This window comes from Micropterus dolomieu, linkage group LG15 (assembly GCF_021292245.1).
Source record: "Micropterus dolomieu isolate WLL.071019.BEF.003 ecotype Adirondacks linkage group LG15, ASM2129224v1, whole genome shotgun sequence".
NCBI lineage: Eukaryota > Metazoa > Chordata > Actinopteri > Centrarchiformes > Centrarchidae > Micropterus > Micropterus dolomieu.
The window spans coordinates 23,176,203-23,203,308 of NC_060164.1; the positions used below are offsets into that span (position 1 = coordinate 23,176,203).

At 42.8% G+C, this 27,106-nt stretch overlaps 1 protein-coding gene across 6 annotated transcripts in view; it reads right to left on the bottom strand.

The window, feature by feature from the left end:
- Nucleotides 1–27,106, bottom strand: part of meis1b (Meis homeobox 1 b) — a 123,958-nt gene that overhangs the window by 29,431 nt on the left and 67,421 nt on the right. For all 6 annotated transcript variants that reach the window (XM_046070131.1, XM_046070130.1, XM_046070129.1 and 3 more), the window contains exon 8: nt 14,440–14,585. In XM_046070131.1, coding sequence (XP_045926087.1) covers nt 14,440–14,585 — 146 coding nt within the window. The remainder of the gene's footprint in view (nt 1–14,439; nt 14,586–27,106) is intronic.

The window sequence follows — 27,106 nt, forward strand, 5'->3', positions numbered from 1 at the left end:
AGGACAAGAGTCACTCTTTTGTCAGAAATGCTTCACTTCACCAGGAGGGGAGGGCTATTCAAAAATGTCTTATCTTGCTGCTGTTCTCCCTTCTCTACATCTTGCCTCCTCAGCAAAACCAGTTCTCTTTCCTATTCTCTTTCTCTATCTCTGGCTGTCTTCCTCTTCACGGCTCCAAATATTTGGACTTCTAACTTTTAATTTGGCTTAGGCTCAAAAATAAGCTATTCAACCTTTAAACACTGACAAAACAACACTATGATTATCGTTGTAAAATTCAACCATCTTAAAACATATGTACTTAATTTTAAATGAAAGCCTAAACTTTACTATTACATCTCCATCCTAGCATGTGTGATTCCATCCTTGTTTACCAATTCACTACAGACACAGTCCTCTCAGTCCTTCTTCAGCCATTAGCATTATGGTGTTAGCGTTGCATATATTTCTATTTAAAGCTGTGCTTCCCAAGCCTCTGTGCATCCCATTAAAAAGGCTTGACACGCCACATTAGCTTTAAAAAACTGCAACCATGAAACAGGATGGAGGGAGGAATAAGAGAGAGGAAAATCATATGTTGTCACAGTGATGTGAGGTCCCTCAAAAAGAGGCCATGACCCTGCACAATCTGTGGATAACAGACATGGGTCAATGGTATTTTGAGTTAGCTTAAAACCAGATGGTTGGGGTTTGCCAAGGATGCCAGAGAATGCATTGAATGACGTTAAACAGCATGTTAATGTGTAACAATTTATTTTTGTTATCAATAAGATACTTGTTTTTACTTTTTTTCAGCACGTGTATAAAAGAAGCAGTCCTGACACAGTAAACCCCAACAACCTGAAACACCAGGTAGGTTACAGGAACATTATGCATGGTTATTGACTTGCATGTGCCAGTTGAGGTAAAAGTGAAAAGCCATGACTAGGCCAGGTCTGTTCCCCTCCTTGTTCCCAGGTCAAATCTCCGTGGAAACCGAGCTGCCCATCAGGAATGCCTGACGGCTAATCCGGGGGCCTTTTTGGCTAGAAGGGCATCAGAGTATCATACCGAACTGTCTTACAAACACACACACAAACACACACACACAGAGTTTACTGGAAGTGTAGGCTTGCTGCTGCCAGCCGTGTATGAGATTACCTTAAATATTTGGGGAAGCAAGCACATTGTTATGCTAACAACAAATGCCTAGAACCCTGAGCACAAGCAGACTTTAAAACAAGCGTTCCAAACTGTAAGCCTGTTGTATCTCATACAACAAGCTTCCAATTTCTAAAATGTCTTGCTCATTCAGTGGAAGTTTCATCCTCTGTGTGTGCTCACGCTGTGCTGTGAAAGCTACGCCATTTCAAATTCCTTTCTGTGTAGGTGGCATCGACTGACATCCCTTTGACTTCATTAGGGAGCAGGGACCCAGCAACAAAGCTGGCTCTGGGAGAAAGGGGGGATTAAAGAAAAAAAGAAAGGAGAGTGAGAGTGAACAAAACAACAACAGAAAAAAACAAAGCACCCCTAACCTAATTTCCTCTGATTCGGGCTGCTCCAATGCAAAATAACAAAACAGAGCAAAAACAGATCTTTTGAGAGACTCAAAATGAACCAGCTACAGGATGAGAGTTTCAGAGCGCCCTCTGTACAAGCTGCGCAAAACAAATGTTCCCCATCTTGGTGCTGTAGAGCTTAAAAAAAGCAGAAACAGCCTCTTTTATGGCATTGGACTACAGTAAACCAACCAAAATCTTGTAGAATGAATAATTCATTGTTTTTTTGTATTTTTTTTAAACCTAGATATATGCACCAGATATGGCAAAGATACCCCCTTTCAAACTGTTTTGTCATCAAATCTCTCCATCTCTTCTGAAGATAAAAAAAAATGTTCTTGGGCTTTTCATTCATTAATGAGCATTTTTCCTCTCAAAAAACAGCTTTGTTGATTTAAGGAAATCTCACAGCGCTCTTGCCTATGGGAATGAGATAAATCTAGTTAGCTGGTGAGGCAAAGGGTGAAAAGTATCTCATTAAAGCTCTAGTACAACATGGATTAGACAATATACAGCTTTACCAGTTTCTCCACCATGATAATTGATGATTAGCATCATTCATCGCTTTTCTAAAACTCTAAGGGCACATGACATAGTGCAGGGCGCAGCCATTGCTGTAGCTGTTCTTACTGTGCTGCAGGGTGTGAACAACGATCCATGGGCTTTACAGTTGGGTGGGTCTCTAGCCTGTGTGTATACTGAAGCTTATGGCATGTATGCACATGACCAAAGTCTCAAGTCTTAACAAAGTGCTGTACTGTTGTCTTTAACATAGAATGTAAAGGGTGAGGTCTGTTGAAACTGAAGGAAAGCATCTAATTTTGTGTGTTGTATGTGCGGTGTCTGTCCTCTGGTTGCTTTCACTAACAGCGAGGGCGTGCTTCATTAGTCCTCCCTATTCCAACTCAGGGGAGGCTAAATTTATTAAGGGGGCCGGATGTTGCACAACACCTGCTGCTGTGCTTCCCTCTGTGCAATAAAGGGAAGGGGGTGCCGCATGCTAGCTAGTGCTAGTGGTAAGTGCTGCTCGTTGGACTGAGGCTGATGAGCTGGGGCTAATTCAGGGGGTGATTATGTAGTTTGCTGGACCACTAAACCTCTTTAAGCCCGTAATTACTGCCTATTTGAGCGAGGGGAGGCACTCCAAAGCAATCGGTACTTGCACCAAGCGGCGCAGTGAACGGCAGCCACAGCTGGAGGTGGGCTGCCTCAGGGCTGCCTGGGATAGAGGGGTGTGTAAATGGGGAGTAGGAGGGATCCACAAAGCCTCATCCCAGTCAGGTACCGCAGAAAGCTGAGAGAAACAGCGGGATGCCCCTCCGAGCACCAGCATGCTAGCTCCAAGCTACAGTGCTTGGAGCTAGTATTCAAGCAGTGATCTCCAAGCTTAAAAACAAATGTTCTCTTGTTACACACAGCTACAATACACAGAGCTTGTTACACAGGGCTGCAGAGAAACAAAGCACTATTACGGGAGAGTTCAAAGCAGCAAAACAAAAACTATTAAACAAACGAGAACACTTCCTAACCACATAAATTCTTCTGACTAAATTGAGCTAGGAAGTAAGCGAAGGGGGGGGTTGGATATGTCATTGTCGGGAGAAACTAAAGGGCTTTTTCTAGACTCAGTGTCTGCAACATACATGGGGGAATCAGACTCAGATTGCACCTCATCCACGGGGGAATCCATTTCATTTCACCTGACTTTCAAGGAAATTTGACTTTACGTAATGCCACTGAAATCTGATCTCTCCGAGGAAGCAATTTGGGGACCACAGAACATTCTAATAACCCTGGCGATATTATTATGTTATTATCATAATTACCCTTTTGCCCCCAACGTTTTAATTAGAAACTCACCGTTGGCCCCTAGGGGAGTGAAAAGAACCTTGGTTGGGGGAATGCTGAAACTAGGTAAGGGTATTTTACAATTGCTCCCTTATGCTCTCTGGAGCGGCAAATATAAGAGGAAAGGAGGACGCAGCCAATGCTTTTGAAAGATGAAGCTATCTCACTCTACCTCCTCTGTCTTTCTCTGACATCTCTGTCATTCAAAGTACAGCTACACCCCTTTCTCATTCTTCTATCTTCATATCTTCCTCACCCATCTCCGCCCCTCATCCCGCTGTTCTATATTTAGCATTTTGCTAACTATCTCATGCTGCCTCCTTTTGTCCCACTTCCACTTAACTCCTCTCTTTAATGCAACCTCTCATCCTTGCCTCTTTCTCCTCAGCCTCCCTGCATCTACCTCTTTTGCTTTCTCTCTCCCTCCTCATCTTCAGAAGCAGAGGGCCTTCTCCATCAGTGCACCGCTTTTACAAATCAATGACTTAATCTGTCGTAACAAACAAGTGAGCAGCACCTCAGCCCTGTTCACTTCCCCCCTGCAATTGCTAATACTACAACAGCATGCTTCAGAGAGAGTGGAAGGAAAGAAAAGGGAAGAATGCTGACAAATATGCAATGACAAATATATATAGTAGAGTATGTTGGAAGACAGGAGGAATTAGGGAAAGGATAAAAGTGAGGATAGGAGGAACACAAACAGCTTTGAAAGAGGCCGATGAAAAGTAAAAGGAAGGCAGGACAGTGAAAAGTGAGAAAAATCAAAGTATGTGTGCGTTTTCCCACCATATCTCCTCTACAAGCCCTCAGCTCTGTTCGACTCCTCTACCATGAGTTATTGCCTGTCTGCATTCACCACCTGGTTCACTAGCTATCATTTCTCTCACTCCACTGGACACACATACACACACACACACAAACACACACATCCTAATATACACACCACAGACAAACAGAAACACATACAAATGCATACCTGTGTGTGTGTGTGTGTACACATACACACACACACAAAAACACACACCTGATCACCCCGCTCCACACGGGCACCTTGGGTCAGCTGGCCAAGTGTAAACACACTACCAGTCTATAGCCATAACTTCCATGCCACCTGCCTTGAGTGCACCATGAGCCTTGCAGTGTTTATGTAAAAAACCTTAATTATGACTTTATGAGACAAGTAGGTGTAAAATGATGTGTTATGGACAGATATCTCATCAATAAATCATAGCTCTCTCCCAATGCCTTTGAAACAGCAAACATGCCATGATATCATGGTTCAAGACCATTAACATGTAAGGCAACGCAGCTGTACATAATAGAAAAAACGAGTGAGAAGGAGTCATGGAAGAAAAGAGGAGAGGGTGAGAGAAGTCGTAGAGGCAGAAGGCATGCATAAAAGATAGGAAACCCTTATGGTTTGTCAGAAAGAAGTGTTTTGTCTGTGAGGGAGACAGGGAAAAGCGAGAGGGTTCACGCATGGGAGAGAATACAAGTGGGAGGAACTGAATTGATAAATTAGTTCAGCCAACGTGCAAACTGATTACCACGACGGCAAAGCCACAGGATCCATCGAGCACACGCATGGAATGAGACACAAAGACACGCACACACTCATACACACCACTTACAAAAGAGACATGAGACTGACACATACAAATAATATCACAACTGCATATGCAATCACACACAGATGCACACACACACACACACACACACACACACACACCAAATGTATCTAGGGCAGGCTGCTGCAGTTGCTGTAAGTAAAAAGGTATTGAGCTGCTGACTCCAGCCAGAAAAGATCCCACAATCCTCTGGATCACCAAACACAGCCTAGTGGATAATGGCTAACAGCTAGCGCTAATGTGATTTCACACTTAGCAGATTTAATATATAACTGGCTGAACAAAATCATGCTACACACAGAATCTATGCTAAACTCTGTTTCTTGAAAGGTTACTGCCAAAGTTTAATTTTAGTTTTAAACAAAAAAAAGGAAGTAATGTATCTGCGTACAGCGAGAATGAGAGGCTGAACTGCTAACATTGCTCATCCCAAGTTTTTGAATAGAATCATTCCAACAAGCTAACCACAGACTTATGACAATATTTTTCCCTCACTCTCACACACCACTCACTCTCCAATAAATACCACAGTGATGGTGGGGAAGTCTACACCCCACCCAGGCACTGACGTCACTGCTGTGGGCCTATGCAAAAGTGTGTGTGTGTATGCATTTGAATGTGTTTATGTGTGTCTGAGGGCTGAGAGTGGGCCTCTTCTTTGGATTTGCAAATCATTGTAAACTGATTAGTGGGTACCAAACCAAGAATGATTTCACACATCCAAGTTATTGGGCCTTTGTCCACTTTGAAGACACATACATTCGTGCACACACATACACACACTTATCACATACTGCCGATAATGAAAAATAGAACTGGTGTGAAACACAGCTCCAGCATGACGCCATCAATCACTCAGACGTATAACAATGAAACTACACACTGAACTGTTTCATAGTTTCCCAACTATGAAATTATATGATGGTTGGAGGAGGGGAAGGACAGAAGATGAAGAATGGCATTTCGATGTAATTGGGAAATAAAGAGTGGGATTTAATACTCTCACACTGATGTTTAGTCATTTAAACATGGCATGTTTACATTTAACTGCAATAAAGCAACAACATAAGATTGTGTATCCAACATTTTCTCACTGTGCTAGTAATGTCTAAGAATCTGTAAAAAATTAAATTTGTGAAAACACAAACTAAAAGGAAACATCTCCACACTCGCGACTGTTGAGCCCCTCCAGTGCTACTGACCGACCTTGAGGGTCTGTAAAGTTCTCACGTTCTCAAGGAAACACACCGACCCGCCCCTTGACTGAGACCAGATCAACACACACTAACACACGCTTGCTTTTGGTCTAGATCTATTGCAGACATTTTGGAAAAGTTCAAAGGTGACATGAATTAAAAGTTAACTGCCCTTGAGGGCTTTTAAAAAGAGGGGTAAAACGATAAAAGAAACAGAGAGAGGAAAGTGGGACAAAAGGCTGAAATAAAGGGTTGACAGAAATGTAAAGATACTTTGTAAAATACCTGACCTGGACTTGTATATGTATAAATATTTGCAACAATTGAGCTTGAGTTGAGTATGATATTAGACGGAATACCATCATATGACAATCTGTTTGAAAAGAAATGAAAGTCACCAACTAAGCGCACACAGCCCTTAAGGTATCTGGGTTTACTGCTCTCTTCATTGGTATAAAACGTTAACATCACTTCCAAGCCAGGAAACACTCTGATTTGACCTGATGTGATAAAACCCAACCAACTGAAATGTTAAACAAGTTACAAGAATTATTTCCATGTAGCATGTGACCAAGACTTAAACAAATATGACTCCCATACAGGCTGAGCTTTGGGTGGAAACATTCCAATACTCAATATATTAGAATGAGATATTTATATAAAAGTAGCTTTAAAACATTTAAACTATGCAGTGTTTTTCCCAGAATCCAATTCTTGGCAGGATGGAAACACGTCTGAAACTGAACACCTAAACTCTCCTTAGAAACCCAAACTTATGAAAAGCATTAAGATGGACTGGCAGGTCAGAAGTGAGGTTCATACACTACATCTGTACCAAGGTAAGGGGAACCTCTGGGATACTGATTTAAATGAAGAAAATAAATCACAAAAAAAAACATAGGTGTTTGTTTTCTTTAAAAACAATAGTCAAGGAAGAATTGTACAACATACAAAAATAAAATGTCACCTCAATATTTCTGCAAACCAATATAAACCTTCCAAACTTCCAACATCTGCCATGTGTCAGTCTTTCTACCCATCTACTGTATCCCTATATCCATCTATTCATCTACTTATCAATCAATCATTCCATCCATCAATCATGAAACAGATGGCCTTTCAGGAGTCTGCGTCAGGACTGATGGATTCCCTCTGCCCCAGCCGTACCATTATTCACCCTCCACCAACAACTCCCCCCCAACACCCCCCCCCCCCCCCCCCCCACACACACACACACACACTCACACACTCACTCACACATACAGACACACACACACACACACACACACCTCCTGCCCCCTACACCTCCACCACATGAATTGGTCTAACTATCTAATATCCACCCCCGTTGGCCACTTCCCTCGTAGCCTATATCAGCTTTTAAAACTACACTGAAAAAAACAACATGCATGCACCCTCATGAAATGGTTGCAGAGAGTAAGTGCATGAGTTGCAAGTCTGTGTATCTGCAAGGGTCCAACCACAAAGAGAAGCCCCCAAAGAGAGCTGTCTGCCTTTGGTCCCTGGGGCCTGTCATGTGGGATAATTGATGATGTTTTCATTACAAGGTGTGGGGTAATGTGGGGGTTGGGGCACAGTATGAGTGTGTGTGCGTGTGTTGTGGGGGTAGGCAGGTTGACTCAGCTGCCTCCTCTTTGACACCAACGACTCCTGCGATTGGTACGGACAACTCTTTACTTCCAATTACCCTCGTACAAACACACACACAACACACACTCTTAGCCATGCACAAGCACAAAAGCAATCACACACACACACACATTTGCACAGAGACTAGCCCTCAAAGACAGACGCACACTCACAAACACACAGCCCAAAGCCAAATCCATTCCAAGAGATAAACTATCTGAAACCGAATAAAAATGCTGAGAATAAGACTAACTTGTTCTCTTGTTTTGCTCTGCCGCTCTGCCTCATCACAGTGTCACGCCAGGCCTTTGGCAGATCTGTCCGTCTGTCTGTCGTCTGGACCTCTTTGAAATCCTAATGCAGTGGCGCCTATGATTCTGACTGCCACTTAGATTGAATTAAGACCTAATCGGAGACACCAGGCCACATAGGCCACAGTATTGCTTTACAGTATCAGGATGGACATCGCGCCTTTGTTGTAGTTTATGAATAAGGGAATGAAAACACATAAGCAAGTCTGCAGATGTTTTCCTACTAAGCTCACTTCCTGATGCCAAAGTTATTGACGAGGCGTCCGGGAAGCTTGAATGGTCAATTGAAATAATTTTTCGTGAGAAACTTAATTTGTGCAGTGGTTAACTAAGACAAACAAGTCTAACAACAATCACAAGACAGAAGCATGAAAAGAATACATGTAACGTCTCTGTCATCCTCACTTTGTCATACTGTACGTCATCCCCCATTCTTTCCACCATTTCCTTCTTATCACCATAGCTGTGTAACAAAGGGTGAAAATGCCCAAAAGTAAACTTCAAGTAAACAACAACTGTATCCCAAGAGAATTGGGACAATATTGTGTGTACAACTTTAGTTGGACCAGTAGGATAATACCGTTCCAGGCCTGGAGTTGCTGTAGCAGGTCAGGGTTGCTGCGGTTGACTGGGGTGCTGACATGTCCAGGCTCCAGCAATAAACAGCCGAAGAGTAATGGCATCTGAGGCAATGGCGAACTCTCACCTCAAACGTTTTTCCCCCCTCTTTTCTGTTGTTCAGAACAGGCTGTACATATCTGGTTTTGAAGTTCAGGAACTGATACGTCTTCAGTTTACACCACACCGCTGTAACAAACTGCAGAATTTTCATATTGATCACTACTCTCATCAGGAACAGAAACACAATAGTGAGTCACTGTACTACCATCAAAAGAACACGTGACTTAACCAGGAAAAAAATTAATATTGTCCATCACAGACATCCTTCTCCAACCCAGAGAAAGCAATTTTCCAAACTGGCTTGACAATAAAAGGTGTCATCTGTTCTGTTCAGTCCCAATCTAAGGCATTAAAATACAAGGGACAATATATTTCTTTTAATGATTAATTCACCTATCCATCCATCCATCCATCCATCACCTCCTCTCACCCCACGCTTACACCCTCCACAACCCACTCTGGATTCCTCCACCACCCACAGCCAACGACAGCAAGGCTCCTGGCCTCCTCTGCCAGCGCAGAAATGAATTATATTGCTTTTCACACCTGTTTCTGCTCAAAACTCTGCTGCACGCTGCTGTGTTGAGAAAAAAAAAAAACATTTCCAAGGGGGGTAACAGTGCTCCCCCAGCTCGGCTACATCTGCGTACACGAGCGGTTAAATTAGACTCTAATTGTATTAACGGGGCATTATGCTTTCCAGTTGGATTTTTTATACACTCTCTCTCTGTGCATTTTACACATTTTAAGGGGAGAAAGGAGGAGGGGGGAAAAAAGCAGCTCATTGAGGGTTTGCGGGTTGGCTTCTTTTATGAGCTGCGATCACGGCTGCCCCTCGTTACACTGAGTCTGTGTACAAATAGGAGGGGAGGAGAGCCAGAATGAGCGAGTGTTAGCGATAATGTGCACGAGAGTGTATATCCCAGTCTGCCAGGCTAATATACCGATGCTAACACTCTGAATGCCAAACCCCCCTGCCCTTCCTTTCTACACACTCACACACACACACACCTACTTCAGTTTAGCAAGCAACAATCTAACCGAGGATACGGGTGGTGTGTGTAGTAGGGAGGCGGGGGTGAATTCCATCTAATTACTCTATCACATAATTTCACAAATTGCCTTTTCATAGGGGAGTGGAGAGCAGAGCAGAGCACAGGGCGCGTTGGGGATTTGAGGCCTGAGCTTTCATTTACTACTCATTTCTTGTTAAATTAAACAAGAAAATACCATTTGTGAGGAGGGTGGGGCACAGGGGTGGGTAGTGTGGGTCGGGGTAGGTGTTTTCCAATAGCACAATAGGAGGGATGGAGGAAACAGAGATTGGTTACTACTTCTCCATCTCAAGGCCTGTCACTTTGGTAGTAACACAAAGCAACATGGTAGCTCAGCCAGTTATGTAATCAGTTTAGAATTTATTCTACAATGTAAATTATTCAGTTTAACATATATTTTCTTGTTATTTCAAGGGGGAAATTATTAGCACACTTTAGAGCAATATCTATAAGTTTAAACACATCCTCATTGATGTCATGCAGATATAAAGGTGAGTTTGTCAACTGGACAAATGGATTTTAACAGATTACTTTTGTCAAATGACTCATTCAATTAGTCAGTTACACCAAATTACTGGTAGTAGTCACAACATATGTTTGATTAAGGATGTCAGTGGAAAACAAACCTCAAAATGAGATGAGGACAGAAGTGGAAAAGCCCTCCCCTCTCCTTTATTTTGGTTCCCCACCAAGTTTACAGCTGCATGTCAAGCTGGCAGCAAGCTGCATGGTTCAGCCGTTGGTGACAGGCGGTAAACGCTAATGGTTTGTAGTCGCTCCAAGACAGGGCAGCCAAATTCTTCCGATGAACTTGTCCCACAAGCGCTGTCGACAACATATGAGCTCACTGGGTGTGTTGGAGAGAACTCAGCGAGCTGCGACTGTTGTCATCATCACAAATTCAGTACAACTGCTCTATCTGTCACTCTACCTATCACACAACAGAAAGAAGCATATTTTCTTCTGAATTCCCATTTATTCACCTGTACTTTCCTGGCCTTGAATTGTCACCTTTCACAGGGGACTGTGGCATTGACCGTGGTGCTGATGATACAAGCAATTTAGGGAATTCTAACTTTTGCTACTGTTTGTGAACATGCTTATAGCAAGCATCCCTTTTCCTCCAAGACAGTGGAAATTATCATCCATGATGGATGAAGTAAGCAGAGATGCAGAAATGTCTTCAAAACAACCCTAAGAACAGCTAAATGAATGCCACCTACCACGTACCCTGCCAGTGCACTTGCAGCCTCAGTTTGCCACCCACCTTCCCCTCCCGCACGATGGGAACTCCCCTTAGGGTCCAAGTGTGCGGGCGAATAACAGAAAATACACCAAGGTGGGCATCCAAACTTCTACCCTACTCTGTTCGATGTATTTTGTTCTATTCAGTCCCATTGTCTCCCCACTGTCAAATTCCTGCATATTTATTATACTTTAAATAACAGACCCTGACTCCCTTATTCTGGTTTCTGTAGGGCCAATGCACTCTACCATGAATGTGTGTGTGTGTGTGTGTGTGCGCGCATGCATCTGCGTCTGCCTAATTGGCATTGTGTCTATCTCTAAGACACCAGACTCACATCCTCCATCCCTCTGTGAAACAAAGGCAGACCAGCTGATGATGCTGTGGATGATCCTGGATCAGCTGTCCATGTTTATGAGAGGCATACTGCCAATGTAAGAGATACTGTAAATGTTTTTCCACTAGAGGTGCTATGTGTAGCATTTATAAACACGGACATATGGTGATTAAATTAATGGTGACACTAAAGCATGATTACTGTAAACAAATGAGACCACTGCGAGCATTTATCTGACACCAGTGGTATTGTTAATGCCAGTGTTTCTCAAAATTAAGACCACATTTCCCATAAACAAAGAAGATGTTGCTCCTCTCTGCCTGGGTTTCATTAACATTTAACTATTTGGGTTTACTGAAGAGGATAAACATATTGGAAGTGATTTTTCCATCAACTTTTCAGTTCACTTCACAGTTCTGAAAGTTTTTCTCTCTTTGCACTGCAGGACCAGCAGCTTCTTCCTGTTTTGTGCCATAAAGCAATGCAACCTATGTGCCATGGTGTGCCTGTGTGTGTGCATGTTTTAGTTCCTCTTTCTCTTTTGCCTGGGAGAAGGAAAAGGTTGATGTATCCTCCTTATCCCCCTCTTCACCTCTTTGCCTTCTCCTCTCTTCTTCCTTGCTCCCTTGACACTCACTTATATCCTTCCCACTGTTTGAGATCTAACGGTGCAGAAGCCTCCCATAAGCCCAACTCATGGTGTAATATGACACAGTAGGTGTGTTGCTGTGTGTGTGTGTTTCACAAGGCACGCATGTGCTGGACCATATTTCCACAGACAGGATGTGTGCATGTTTTAAACACCTTTCCTCTGTAGCCCCAAAGGTTTCAGGTAGTGTATGGGTTCAGGTCAGGGAGTTGGAGGAGAGGTTAGTGTGTATGTGTGTGTGTGCGTGTGTGTGTGTGTGTGTGTGTGTGTGTGTGTGTGTGTGTGTGTGTGTGTGTGTGTGTGTGTGTGTGTGTGTGCACGTGCGTGCGTGTGTTCAGGGTGATGGAGAACTGGTGGTTTGTGAAGGAGGTGGTGGGGGTCAGATGGAAAGGGAAACAAAAAATATAAGAAGCCTTGAGGGATGTGTGTATATCTATTCTGTGTACAGATACACAATATCTCTCTGCCTACAAGCCTCACAACAGCGTACGCAATGAAAGAAGTTCCACCGATTTGCCATTAACATTGTTGGAAGCAGAAGAAGAAACTGTACAGTGCATACAATCAACATCAACGACAGGCTGCAAATAAATAAATAAAAAGTGGAGCCCATGCAATATCCACAATCCAACAACAAAATTACTTCCCCCAGCATCCTCCCTGTTGGCTTGTGCAATTCAAACCAACACCCACTCAGCCAAAGTGTATCGTGTTCTTCACAAACTCCTGACATAGGCGGAATGTGTGTGATGCAAGGCTGGCTGAAGTTAGTTTTGAAACATATTTACTTAACATAGCAGTAGATTCATATTGTAATCAGGAATTTGACTCAGTCCAGCAATAAAGATGCCAGTTTTTAGAGCTTTTGTTAAAAATTGCTTTACACATAACCTCCATCTGCGATGCAGTTTCACTTAATGTCCTGTTTGTATGTTTAAAAGGTAAACTTTTTGACATAATGCTAGCCTGATGTTCAGCCTGAATTGCCATTTTGTTTTTATCTGAATCACTGAGCGGTGAATCAGAGATCTGAAACCTGTTGTAGTTTGAAACATATCAGGTAACAGTCTCTGGAAAGTCTCTGTAATATGTTTTCTATGCTATTCAAAGCCAATTTCTCAAACTAAACACAGCTAAACTTTTCACTCACTTGGTTATTTTTAAATGACTTCACCTAAGCTGTAGAAGGATAGAGTTTTTTCCACCTTTAAAACTTCCATTTGAACAGTGTTATTATCGTTCTTGATGATGATGATAAACCAGACAATTTTACCAAAGGGATCAATAAATGTTTTGGTATATATGTCAGCACAGAACATGCAACAAAATTTAGAAGACTGAATAAGGGCAATAACAGATTACCAAATTAACTTAATTGCTGAAATAAGAAGAATATCCCTAGTCTGAGTCAGTGAGCTTTTCACTCAAGCTGAAACAGGGCGCAATGGAGCCTTAATGGAGCCACTGGTGCAAATTCTGTATTCGATAATACTGAGGAGTTTGCCTCGATCTTATAAGAGGCCCTATAAACTACAGTATACCTGTTATTTAACTTAACAAAGTGTTTTATTTATTTTTTCCTTCTTTCCTTTGGTAAGTATTGTGTCTAGCAATGCTAGACATGATGATGGCTGGTGAAATGATTGTGTTTGACATAATAGAAACTTGTGTTAAATAAAACAGCATTGTATTTACTGTTAGCTCTGTTTGGTCACATACATCCCAGTGTCAAAATAAATTTTTCCCCACACTATTTTCCCCCAAACAATTCGTGACGATGTCAGCTGGTGCTAACAGCATTGATATTCCCTGCTATAATGGAGTAAAAATAAAGCCAAACCACAGGTCTTTGCAGCATCCCAGGCATCTGTTAAATAATGACAGATTTGTTCTTAATAAGGTTCATCTATGTATCTGCAGTTATGGCCAGGGGCGTCTCTCCACGGCTTCAACCTTATTCGGTTTCAGCATATGAGGAGCGAGAGCGCAGGCTGCCGAGATCGCCGGCAGATTACACATGCCTGTGTCTTTGAAGTGTTCACCGTACGAACCGGGATACATTGTGGAGAAGAAGGGGGCTCTGGGGGTGTGTATGTGAGTGTCAATGAGTGTGTCACTGACTGAGTGTGTGTGTAAGTGTATTTGTGTCAAATAAGACAGGAGCAGAGCTAGAAAGATAGAAAGTGTTGTGTGTGTGGAAGACTAAGAAAGCCTGTGGCTGTGAAGTGAAGTTCACAGTGCACACGTGATATAAAACTGAGAGCGACTGAGAACAAATGCTGTTTCATTCAACTCACTGTTAGGTGCTGGAAGAGCCATGCTCTCATAATGTTGGTGGCCACCTTAGGGAAGATTCCTCTCTTCTTGTTGCGTTTCTTTTCTTTATCCGGGTCATCATCATCCCCTGTGCTCGGTGATGCCACGCTGTTGTCCAGGCCATCACCTGTCACATGACAACAAACAGGAAGAGACAGCGGAGATCAGACACACACTTTGTTTACTTCCTGCATTCGCTGCGCCTCTGCGTTCAAAGGGAATAAATACGATTTCGAAGGAATTCTGGAGGGCTTTGTATGCATTGACGGAGGGGTATAGAGACACAACAATGGCAAGCAGAGAATGGCTGGAAAACAGCACCTCATAAATGCATTCATTTTTAATACATTTATAAATAACCCTGCCTTTCATTTTCCTTCCCCCGCCACTTGAAAACACAGCATGCGCTCGCATCTTTCTGTGAGAAAGAGAGGGAAAAGGGGAGCACAAAGGACTTGTAAGGTCGCATTTCCCCACTCTCCCATCCAAGCCTACGCAGAATTGAAAATGACAGAGAGATTTAGTCTTTATTATCCTGAGGGGAAAATAGTTATTGAAGCGTCGCCCCGGCGCATTCTGCCATTTTACCTGAGGTGGAAAGAGGAACACGGCACTACAAAAGGGGAGGTGGCAGGGAGGGGGGAGGCAGAAAATAAAAGAAAATAGGTGGAAAAAAGGAAGTCAGAGGCACAAACAGCGCTAACAAAGCTAGCTGCTTTTCATAACAATGGCGTCATGGCTGCTTACAGCAACCTGTAGGGCTTCGATAAGGCTCTATTAAGGCCAGTTAACCTCACCTAAGGGGAACACTGAGACAGCTTAGAGTATTTGAGCACTGAGAGGAAAAGTGAAAGGAAGGGCCTTTTCTCTGCATTCAGACTCCGCTACATGAACCCGTAGACACACACACACACAGACACACACACATATTCAAAACTACCCAATTACTGTACGTATTCTATACAGCTCAAGTGGAGAGAAAGAGGCTTCTCATCTATGGGGGTGAAAAGCCTAATTGTTATTATCATTATTCAAAAATGCGAGCAACCCTCAATGAAGACGATAATCATAAAAGAAACATGAGGCGAGGTACACAAGTGGCGCCCTCACTGCTAGAAATTTCAGCGACTGATAACTGACTTTTGTCCTATTCTGCCTCTCTTGACTGGAGGTGAAGGGAAGGAGAGAAGAAAAAAAATCAAAAAAAAAAAAAAAATCGCTGAAGCAGTGCAAAGAATTGGATCCAGTTATTTATTGATTACACACAAAGCACTTCTAAAGCTTCTAGGTCTATTCACTGTGGCGGGAGTAGATAACTGCATTCGAGCGGGCCCGCACTCCACTAACTTGCAGAGGGCGACACCCAGCACCTAGCTAAACCCTAAGCCCCAGATTCATCGATAATTAATGGGGATGTTGGCGCTAATCCGGTTGGAGATGACTTTTTTCCAGCCTGCCACATCAATGGAATAATCAAGGGCCTAAAACCCAGGCCTTTGCTCCCCATTACCTCAGGCAAAAGAATTCCTGAAAGCATGCCTAGAGGGCACCTGAATTATATACACCATTAGGAGAGAGAGGCTCTCAACGATCCATACGAAACAACACTCTTGGCTAGCTCTCACTCTCTCCCTCCAACTGTTCTGGCAGAAGGAGATACATATGCACGCATATTGAAGGCTTTCTAATGAACCTCATGTGGAAGCGGAGGTGACGCTATGGAGGGTGGGGGAGGGATATAACAAGAGCTTGCTTTTCATAGATGGTGCGATACTGATGCCAACAGCACCCACTGCACATTAATAATGCACATATACATGAGAAGCTGGTGGTGGGGTTGGGCTAGTAAGACCACCAAAAGGTCAAATGTTGGATTCATGTATGAGCCACGTGGCTGGTTGAAGTGCCTTTGAGCACTACACACTTTAATCTTCTACATTCAACTATGCAATCATGTTTTTTTCTGATTAATCAATCAATTGATTAGCTTTAAAAATATCAGAATATTTTTAAACCCCTCACAATTTCCCAGAGCCTAAGGCAACTTTGTCCAAAATGCACATACTGTATGATCTGTTTACAAAGATGTAAAAACGGCAAATCCTTAAATCTGAGAGCAGGACTTAGTGAATCCTTTTTTTTTCTTGATAAACAACTTAAACAATTAATGAATTATTGTTTTGCTGACTTACTAATCCATTCATTGATTAATCGACTAACCGTTTCAGCCACACACTCATACAAACCCACACACAGACTCACACTCAGACAATGTACCCCTTAGACCCAGCTCATAGATTTCTCTCTGTCTAAAAAACACACTTACATTGCGAGCTTCAGTTACATCATTAGCGCCGGACACATGCAGCCTGAGCTTAACAAGTGAGCTTTTTCTGCCTACTGTTTCAGGGCTACAATACACCCACCCCTCTGTCTCTCTCTTCTCTTTTCCTCTCTACGTCTCTCTGCCTGGTGGAAAAGAGGGGTGAGCCGAGCCGAGGCCCTGTAATCTAAGACCAGATTTTTTCATTGGAAGCAAATGCTTTCAATCCGTTGTAAAGACCGGCTCATGTTCAGCAAAGCCTACAATAACAAACCTAGGGGCTTGTCCCATGCGAGTTAGGAAAACAGAAGCAAACGGCCAGAGTACCAGCTCAGAGCATGAGTGAGTGAGTGAGTGAGTGAGTGAGTGAGTGAGTGAGTGAGTGAGTGAGTGAGTGAGTGAGTGAGTATGCATGCAAGTGAGAAAGTGGGGGAGAGTAGGCGAGCAGGCAGGCTCAGGAAGAGGTGAGAAATCGTGAGAAGCATGGAGAGGAGTAGAGGGGAAAGACAGATAGGGAAACAAGGGAGAGAGAAAACACAAAGAGGACAGAGAGCACACAGAATAAGTAATAAAAGTGTGAATGATTAGAGAAAACTGTCACGACAAATTGCACGATTCAGGGTGAGTTGCCTGTACTCTTTTGCTACAGTTTTGTGTTATCTGATCTAAGCTGAACCCTCTTTGATCACAAGGCTTCTTCTTATGTAGTACTTTTATATAGTACTGTCTATGTTTTTATTTGTAACCTTTATTTAACAGGGATCACTGTACAATGGTTTCTTTTTCAGGTGTTACCAGTGATCGACCTGGTAACCTTCAGCTCACAAACCCGCTATCCAACCTTTAGGCTGCCAATGTCCCATATATACACAATATCATATGGCAATGTATCAGCTATAGTTTATAGTACTGCATCATATCGGTCTGTATATGGTGAATAAAATGGTATGAAAGCAGCAACTACAATCTTTAAGCCATATTAATGAAAATATAAAATAACCCCATAGATCTACTCAAAACATTTATATAAAATGAATGATGAGGAAACAGAAATTGAATTGATACCTATTTTACAGATTTTAGACACAGAGGGGAACCCTAACCCCTCCCAGTATTGCTTTCTTTCCTCTCCTTTCTCAATACTTCTAAGTAATTCTGACCTATGGACACTTACTTTACCTAGAGGGACGAAAGGAAAGAGGAGGGCGGGAGAAGGGGCGTCAATTTTATTGGCATTTCCATTTTCACTGCAATTTGATACCAATCACCTCTGCAAGGTCTGGGGCTAATTTCTGCTTTGCTTTAGCCCCAGCAAGCGAGGGAAGAGTGGGAAGTGGGAGGAGAGACAAGAGAGAGACTGTTGGAGTGAGGAAGACTGAAGCCGCAAAGGTGTTGAAGCTGTGTCTGGCAGCCATGTTGGGGAAATGTCAATGGTGTAACCTCAGCTTTTGGGGGGATTGAGAGAGAGAGAGAGAGAGAGAGAGAGAGAGAGAGAGAGAGAGAGAGAGAGAGAGAGAGAGAGAGAGAGAGAGAGAGAGAGAGAGAGAGAGAGAGATGAGAGATGGTGAAGGAGGATTAGAAGAGAAGGAGAGGAGGAACGGATGTAGAATATTCTGTGAGAAAAGAGAGAAGAAAAAGCCATTGAAGGGGGAGAAAATAATGGATATGAGAGGGAAGAGATGCCGTGTTGCACGCTGGAGATAATCAAGTGAAATAAAAACAGACACAGGGCAGTCAGTCGGGCCGTGTCCACTGTAATGCAGACAATTATTTTCTCTAGCTTGGCCGTTGAAGCTGACTGCTGAAAACATGCTATGTGTAGCATGTATATGCAATTGGAGCATCTTTTAAATGTTGTTTAAAACATCAAGTTCAAAAGAACAAGGGAATCTTGATTTGGAGACACTTTCTGTTGTCCAAGTTTGCTCTGTCATCAAAGAGAGCAAAACATGCAACACACACCGGCAGCTCACATGGCATTGCATTTTTTACACTCATTAACTAATGCATATAGCACGCGTTGAATGCACCTTACAAAAAGAAGACATAGTCAAGTAGCTGAGACAATCTGGAAGTAAGTAGTATGTAGTAAATATTATGCAATTGCTGCTTTTCTGAGAGTTGTAGCCACCAGTCAGCCAGTAAGCTAGGGCTACATAAAAAACAATGAGTGCAGGTGTTTTGATGTGTGCATACTCCACTGATGTGTATTGCCCTTAAAGCTGATGGCTCAAGCATCTCGGGCATAGACCGGATTTAAAAATGTTGTACTCTTTTGTGGTTTCTGTGGGGATCACTAGTATTCTTGAATGGGCAGAAAACTTCTGACATGCAAGCAGCAATTTCAAATTTATGTGCGTAAGTGTAAACATGGTCTCACACATGACGTCACGGCCACTTCGTTGTTAAGCCAATAATAACTTTAGTCAGTCAGTCAAGACGTTGTCCACTCGGTTGTCCATTCAGTCAACCAGTAAGCTATCTAGTCAGCCAGTAAGGTAGTCAATCTATAAAGCCACCAAGTATGCCAGTCATAAAGCAACCATGTCAGTCAGTCTGTTGGCCAGTCAGTCAATCATCCATCCATCAACCATTCACTCATTCGGTCAGAAAGCTAGCCAGGGAGCTAGTAAACCAGTCAGCCAATGAAACAGTCAGTCACCCTCCATACAGAGGCTGCCAGGCTCATTATGAGCATCAGCAGCCTGTAACCCTGGGCTGCATACATACAGCGTGGGGCAGCTAGGCTAGCAAGCTCCAGTCTGCCCACAAGGAAAAGCCACAGGCAAGACTCTCGGCCTGGCCCACTGATCAGCCATGACAACATCTTTGCAACTAGTTAGAGGAGGGGCTTGGAGGGGAAGAGGGGTGAATCAATGCAGGACGGTGGGGGTGCATGTTCATGTGTGAAGAATGCATGCATGCACGGATGTGCAATCGTCTGTGTGTGCATGTCTATCTCTGTCTTTCTTTATGCATGTGTGTTTTCAAGCCACAGAGTGTGTGAGTGTGTGTGTGTGTGTGTGTGTGTGTGTGTGTGTGTGTGTGTGTGTGTGTGTGTGTGTGTGTGTGTGTGGCAATTAGGGAGCAGGCCAGTGAGTGGAAGGAGCCAGGGGCAGTTGAAATGCCCCGGGGCCAACCAAGGGAAGGAATATTTTATCAGTCCCCTCACACGCTGTATACACACGTACACACAAATACACACACACACATACTGTGAGCAAATAGATAATGATGTAAAAACTAGGTTAGCTTTCTTCATGCATTTTCACTAGCTTCGTTAGCATTAGCTAAACAGACACTTACTTCTATGCTCATTCAGCTTCAATGGCTTTCATTCGAGCCTTTCCGCCACATCATGTTTCATTCCTGCCTTCCCCTTCTTCCTACTTCATTACTTTTCTCTCCCCTCTTTCTCTCTGTCTGTTGGACTATAAGGTTGGAATGGAGGATATTTGCAGTGTTGGGGATGTAAGATGATGCATTGTTATCCATCTTCACTGTATGTTTGATGTTTTCTTTCTTTGTAAGTCAAACCGACTGTGGTAAATTATATTTCACAAATCTAATGTGGCTAAATATGTAGGTAAACTGGATGAACATCGTTTGATATCCTCAGTCTTGATGTTTTCAGTCTACCTCCTCAACTAGTGAGTACTAGTGATGTTTCCTCTCTTCTGTCTCTTCGTCTCCCTCTCTAATGTCTTTATCACTTCTCTACATCTCGCTGTCTCAAGGCATACCCTGACATTATCAAGCAGTATCTAGGCTAATCTGTTATGATCTGATTATGAACCATCTCTCAGCATAAGACAGAGATTGGTACTACCTGCCCCCTTTGCGCGGGCACACGAGCTATTCCGAGGTGTCAGCCATTTTTCTGCTGCCTGGCAAATTAATGGCCAGATTCACCATTCAGTCATCTGCGAACAGCAGTCTTGTCAGACAAGTTGCTTCTAGCGCAACGCAAGAGAATAATGACATTTATCTTTCTAATAATTTCTTCATAGAAGCACTTCTGAGTTAGGGGTTATGAATATTAGCTTTGTGCCAGATGTCATGAGAGGGATCCTGTGTGAGGAATCATTCACAGATGGCTAAACGTTTTTGGAGGATACTGTGAGATGTTTTTGCAAGGTTTTATAGGCCATGGATGGACTGAGAGGGAGAAGGAATGGAGGCAAGTCCTTTGAGTTTATGACAGTGCATTTATTCTATGGGCTATTTGTTGCAAGAGAGAGTCTTTCACTGTGAGTGCGAGTGACCTGGAGCTGATCTCTCATGGGCCACTCCTAGAGTTTCACACCCCAGAAAGCTCACGTGACCCTGGGTTGGCTGCCCAGGCAAGGCCCAGGCCTCAGGGACTGGCTATCCTGTTCCACATGGGATACACACATCTCATAATAGCAGCCGAGAAATTCATACACATACACACACATCCAAAACATGATACATAAAGCCCACACACACATGCGGCTGAACATTCACTAAAGTGCTCTCCTTTTCACTCTTTTTCTCTCTGACACACACACACACAAACACACACACACACACACACACACACACTACATTCCCAGAAATCCTCAGAGAGGTAAAGAAGGGCTCGCAAGAGGGAGGGAGAAAAGAAAAAAAGTGGCGTTTATTGTATTCAGGCCATTCATAAGCTCTAGACTTGGGGAGGGGGAGCACAGGGGGGTTGCAGGCAGTAGGGGGTTCCCTTTGCATGGCTCTGGAGGCCCCTCCCACCTCCAAATATTCTGAACATGCAGGAATTCCTTGCAACACAATTCCCAACTAGGGGCACATTTTCAAATGCGTTTCTCCTTTTTCTGCATCAAAAACAGACACGCACTTGAATACACTCGCATGCACCCATTTCCTAGGATCTTAGACGAGGCAACTTTCCAACAGTGACTACCAAAGTATTCTAAACCAATACACACACACTTTCTTCAATACAAAACACTTTCTGTGACCAATGCTGTTTCGCCTCACTTTTAGTCCCGAGCAGAATCCCCTCGACCGTTCTGCGGATAATGACATGCGCGGTCGACAAAACAATATGGCTAGTCTAGACTTCCTTTCCTGCCTTTGCTCAAAACTTCAGCCAACGCATTTGGATCATATCACTCTAAAGCATAGATTTGTCTTTGTTGAACATACACTAGATACAGTTTAATAAATAAATAGATTAGGTAGACAGAGAAAGTTGTCATTACTACAAAAGGGAATAAAGGGGCTTGCCAGGTAAACAATCAGGGGAGAGCTAAGTAATTGCTTCCTGTAATCAAAGACAATTCCATTCAAGTAATTACAGTAAATAACGAGTGCTTTGCAATAACAAAGCCTGTTACTTTGAATGATGACAGTTTTGTGGATCAGTGCTGACAGATTCAATAATGACAGTAACTGGTGAGTCATTTACAAGGGTTATTTGTAATTAAAGCACACTGGAGACTTCTTGTTGTGAGAATCTGAGCAAAGTTTGGAGCAATTATTTCATTTGTGGTGATCTGATGAGGAGGAGATCAGGAAGCCAAAGACAGGGGATGTGTTTAACTAACAACAAAAGAAGAAGAAAAAAAACAAAGGCCAGTTATCATACTCGTAAGTTAATTAAAAGCATTTTTCACTGCGTAAGGTCTATGATATTTATGTGTGCTGTACTGGTTCGAGTGCTCTGTTGTTAGTATTCAATTTTCCATGTGTTTTCTTATTTACAAGTGTGCAGGTGACATTGTACACGTGTACAGACAAATATACACAAGTTAGTCAGATACATTGATTTGCTGATTGTAGTGCTGAAATCAATAAATCAGTTAGTCAATCTACAAACTACCAGTTGTGGACAAACAATAAGCAACTAGACGACATCACATTGGGCTCTGGGAAATTGGTTTGGTATTTTTTTAAAACCATTTTATAGACCAAAGGATTAACATTTGATAAAATATTGTATATCAGGCCCGTGTTAATGGTCATTGTCTCTGTGAAAGTGTCCCTGTGCTTCTGTGTGTTATGGCTGAGGCCCTTCCACTGTTGGCTGTGAGAGAAGGGGGGCGTGGGGTCAGGCCTGTTGACATAGCCATAGGTGATGGCAAAAATGTCATTGTAAATGTGACTGCTCTCTCTGTGCCATTTTCCCGTAAAGGGTCATCACCACAGGCTGCCTGACACGCTGGAAACTTGCTTCAAGCGCGGGGCACCGACACGACATTAAACTGCAGTATGCCTCCACGCACAGAAACACACACACACACACACAGACACACACACAGCGACTGCCTTTTATTCCCACTTCCCGATCAGTCGAGAGAGAAAGAAGGAGGGAGAAAGAGACAGACGGTACAAGTTAAAATGAAAGTGTAGGGCGATGAATTCACCCTTTCATGTTGAGCACTTTTGCTGTGTAACTATTGATTTTTCCCCTCTTGCCTTTGTGTTGCCGTTTTCTTTTTTTCTAACCTGAAGATAGAAGGCCAGACTCGGTTCAAATGGGAGCACTTGTGAGGGGGGCCCACCGATTCTTTGCCTCAGTGAAGGGAAGTCCTCACACATACACAGATACACACACATACACAAAAATGGTAAGATTCCTGAAATCGTCCCTCCTTTGCTGCTTTCTCACTCTTAACTCAATTGTTTCGCCGCCTCTCAGATGGCTTTTGACACCTTCGGCTCACCAAGCTTCAGTCAAACTCGGCTCACAACAAACGTACAGAGAGTGTGAGTGAGACAGAGTCAAATGGACTATGGAAGATAGAGGGAAGGGGGGAAGGGATGGCAGCGGGGACAAGGACTATAACAAAAGCTAAGAGCACTTAACAGCACAATGGCACGGCGGCCCTTTCCAAAAGTCAGCTGATGTGCTGAAGGGCGTTCAAAAGTCCTTCAATGTAGACATGGGACAAAGAGAGAGAACCTTCAACCAAAGAAAAACATCCTATTTAAACTTTTTAGTGGACTAACAACCCATTCTAACAACTAACATTCAGTAAAAATGTATATTTCCAACACAAGAAAACTAGCTTTAGTCATGGAAGTCCTTAAATAAACCAAAATATCCTTTTCAATACACTCAAACTGTAAATAAATACATCCTTCTTAGCACAAATTATATTATTTAATGTATCAAGTATCAAGGTACAGTTCATCTAAATTTTGTGAAATTATGTCTTGCAGCATGACTATGTTTAACTTCAACCAACCTATCAAAGTCACCAGTTTAATGAACTAAAATTAAGCGTAAATGTATCATTTCAGTACCAACAATTAGTCTGTTCAGTCTGTAATCATGCCTTCATGTTTGGGGTGTAGTTTCATTAACCAAACTTAAGTTTCCCAGTTTATCTTTCAGAGCTAGCATGTACAGCTCATGTGCATTTTTCCACATGGTAACTATCTGAATGACACAGCCTCTGATAAACCCTTTTAATACACAAGAATTTTCCCACTCATGCTAACCTATCGGCCAGCCAAACTGCAGTATGTAGTTAGATAATTCAGGCACGCTAACCCTGCAGTGGCACAGGCTAATAATAGTGCATTAGCTTCCAGTGAATTTTTTGGAATAACAGAAGGTCTGAGTAATATGAAGGAGTATAATATGGTCTGCACACACAAGCTCAGGTTACTGAAGGGGTGCTTGGGAAAACATGATAAGTCATTATCGGAGCAATAACCTACTCTATTTGGTTGTTGAGTTTTTGCATTTACATTTTAGGGTTTTTGCTGTGTGTGGCATTTTTATTATAGGATGCCCTCTTACAGACTTCTTCTTCAAGCCTGTATCAAGAATATCCAAACTTCTGATATCAACAAAACTTCTCTGTTTCACAGGCTGAAGTTCTAAATTAACCTTATAGATCCTCCCTCCAAAGTAATGCTGTGTCTCAACTTCCTCCGCCTTGTCAATGTGTCCTTGATAGGCACAGGATGTGGTGTTGTGGGGATGTGGGGGATTTGTAGTCCTATCAGCCTCCCCATACGCAGCCCTGATAAGGCTTTCGGGACGGGACAGAGGAAGAGGAAGAGAGTGGGTTTACAGCAAGCCTACTTCCTGTGGTGCATGGGCCCATGTGTACGGGAATGATATGCCCCCCGTGGACGCCGGTGCTCTCGCCACACTGTCCCACCAACTTCCTGAAAGAGGCAGCCCTCTCTGGGGGGGACTTCCTGTAAAAGTATGACCTCTCTGCCGATAAAGAGAATCTCAATGGAACAAAGACCTGGGACTGGCTATGGGAGCTAGAGTATACAATAAACATATCTATAGATAAATCTCTCTCTCTCTGAGAGAGGTGTGAGAGAGAGAGAGAGCAAGAGCGAGAATATATATATATATATATATATACACACACATATATACATATACATACACACACCCTGTGTGTATAACACCACTGCTCCAAAGGTTATCACTAGTGAGAATCTCAGCCCCCTGACCCTGCTCATCTTTTTGAGTTTCACTGGCTTGGAGCGAGAAGGGACGATCGGGTTACATCCAAAAGTGCATGTTTATGTGTGTGTGTGTACGGCAAGTGGCATGCCTTGTGTTGCTTTGCAAACACACAAAGTAAATGCTAATGCTGCCCTCCAGCCCACCCTGCTGCCCTTGTGTTTACCTACAGGTATTTGTTTTCTAACCCTCTCTTTTCTCTTTTTCTCTACACTCATAGAAAAGCTTACTTAGGTCTTTATCTCTCAGTAAAATCCCTATAGCAAGTATCCATGTCAAAAGGACCAAGAGGTGGTGGGCCTCAGGGGGCAGCATGTTTGGTCTGGGTCAGCCCTGGGTCAAGCTTTGGCCCAGTTGACACACATTAAATCCACCCTTTACCTCCAACCTCCTGCTTCCCAGGTTACGTGTGTTCAAAACACACCCACTCACTTCAAATATGGCATTGTACATCTTTACACCTTTATCTCATTATGACCTAAACTGAAACACAATATTTGAACAAGAAGGTGTTCAGCGTCACCTGAAGACCATAAATGGTTGTAAATGGTCCCAGTGTTTACTGCAGGGATCAAATTTGTGAGTAAATCATAGAGGGGAACACTTACCAATGCAAGAGATCTTCCCACTTTCATTTTTAAACGAGTGAGAACCTGTGTAGAAGTCAGGTTTGAATGTTAGAAGCAAAAGGAGTTGCATGTGTCATATCAGGGTTATAAAATAAGCCCTGACAAAAATTAAATTACTGATATTCAATGATTTAAAAAAATCCACAGGGACGCTGGTTTCGACCAAAAATGGCGCTTCTACCTGTGCTTCCCTGGCATGAAAATGGCTTTGTGTGGGTGTCGTTTGGAGAGCCGGCTGGTAAATTCTCCTGTTCTTTTGTCAGAAAAGGGGGGGGTCCATGCATAATGGTCTTAGCCAGGGAGGTCTGGAACTGTGTTCATAAATTGAATTATTTCAATTTGAGGGAGAGAGAGTGAGAGAATAATGGAGAGTGGCTGTGTGAGTGTGTGATGCATTTACATGTGAACATATGCATGCGTGTTGACAGACAGAGACTCATTTTTATTCTTCTACAGGGCTCACATTTACAAGTGAGAATATAAACCAAGTTGCAGGAGATTACAGAAGAGGCCAAATGTTACCTTGCAGCTGGAAGCTATAGTGGATTAAAAAAGACAGCTTGTTGAGACCACCATAGCCACAACAACAACTTCCTGTCTGAAAATTACAGTTTCACTATGACGTATCTAACCCTAACCTTTAGAAAGAGATTAACTATACAAAATAAAAACAAGGTCTGTGACTTTTTAGCAATAGTAAAACACTTTCACAGGCTTGACAATTTGTCTTAAAAATGTTTAATAATGAAATGTACGTGTGTATATTGTAATATTCTATCTAAACCGCTGCCTTTTGCAAATAAACCCCACATGTTGAGATAAAGCCATCTCCCCCACCACAAATGCTGAAACAGAGTGTGTTTGCCTGTGTTGGGGTAGGGGTGGAGGTGGGGTGAAAATATTCCTGACACAATATAATCGGCAGGGGACCATATGGCGAACTGGCAGCAAGCTATTTATCCTTATCCTCTTTGGAGGCTAAAATTAGCACTTCGGTGTTTGTAGCTTTAAGCTGGACAACCACTGTGATAGGGCTAATAATAAAGAAAAAAACAGCCCAGCTGGCACCACTACCTCCTTGTTCTGTTTCTATCTTTTTCTCTCTTTTACTAAGTTTCTGTCTACCTCTCTTTGTTTCTTTACCTCTTTCAAACTAGCCACTGAAATATCAGACTGACTGCGCTCCATTTTTAAGACCAAATCATGTTAATCTGACCATCAGGAATTGTATTAATATC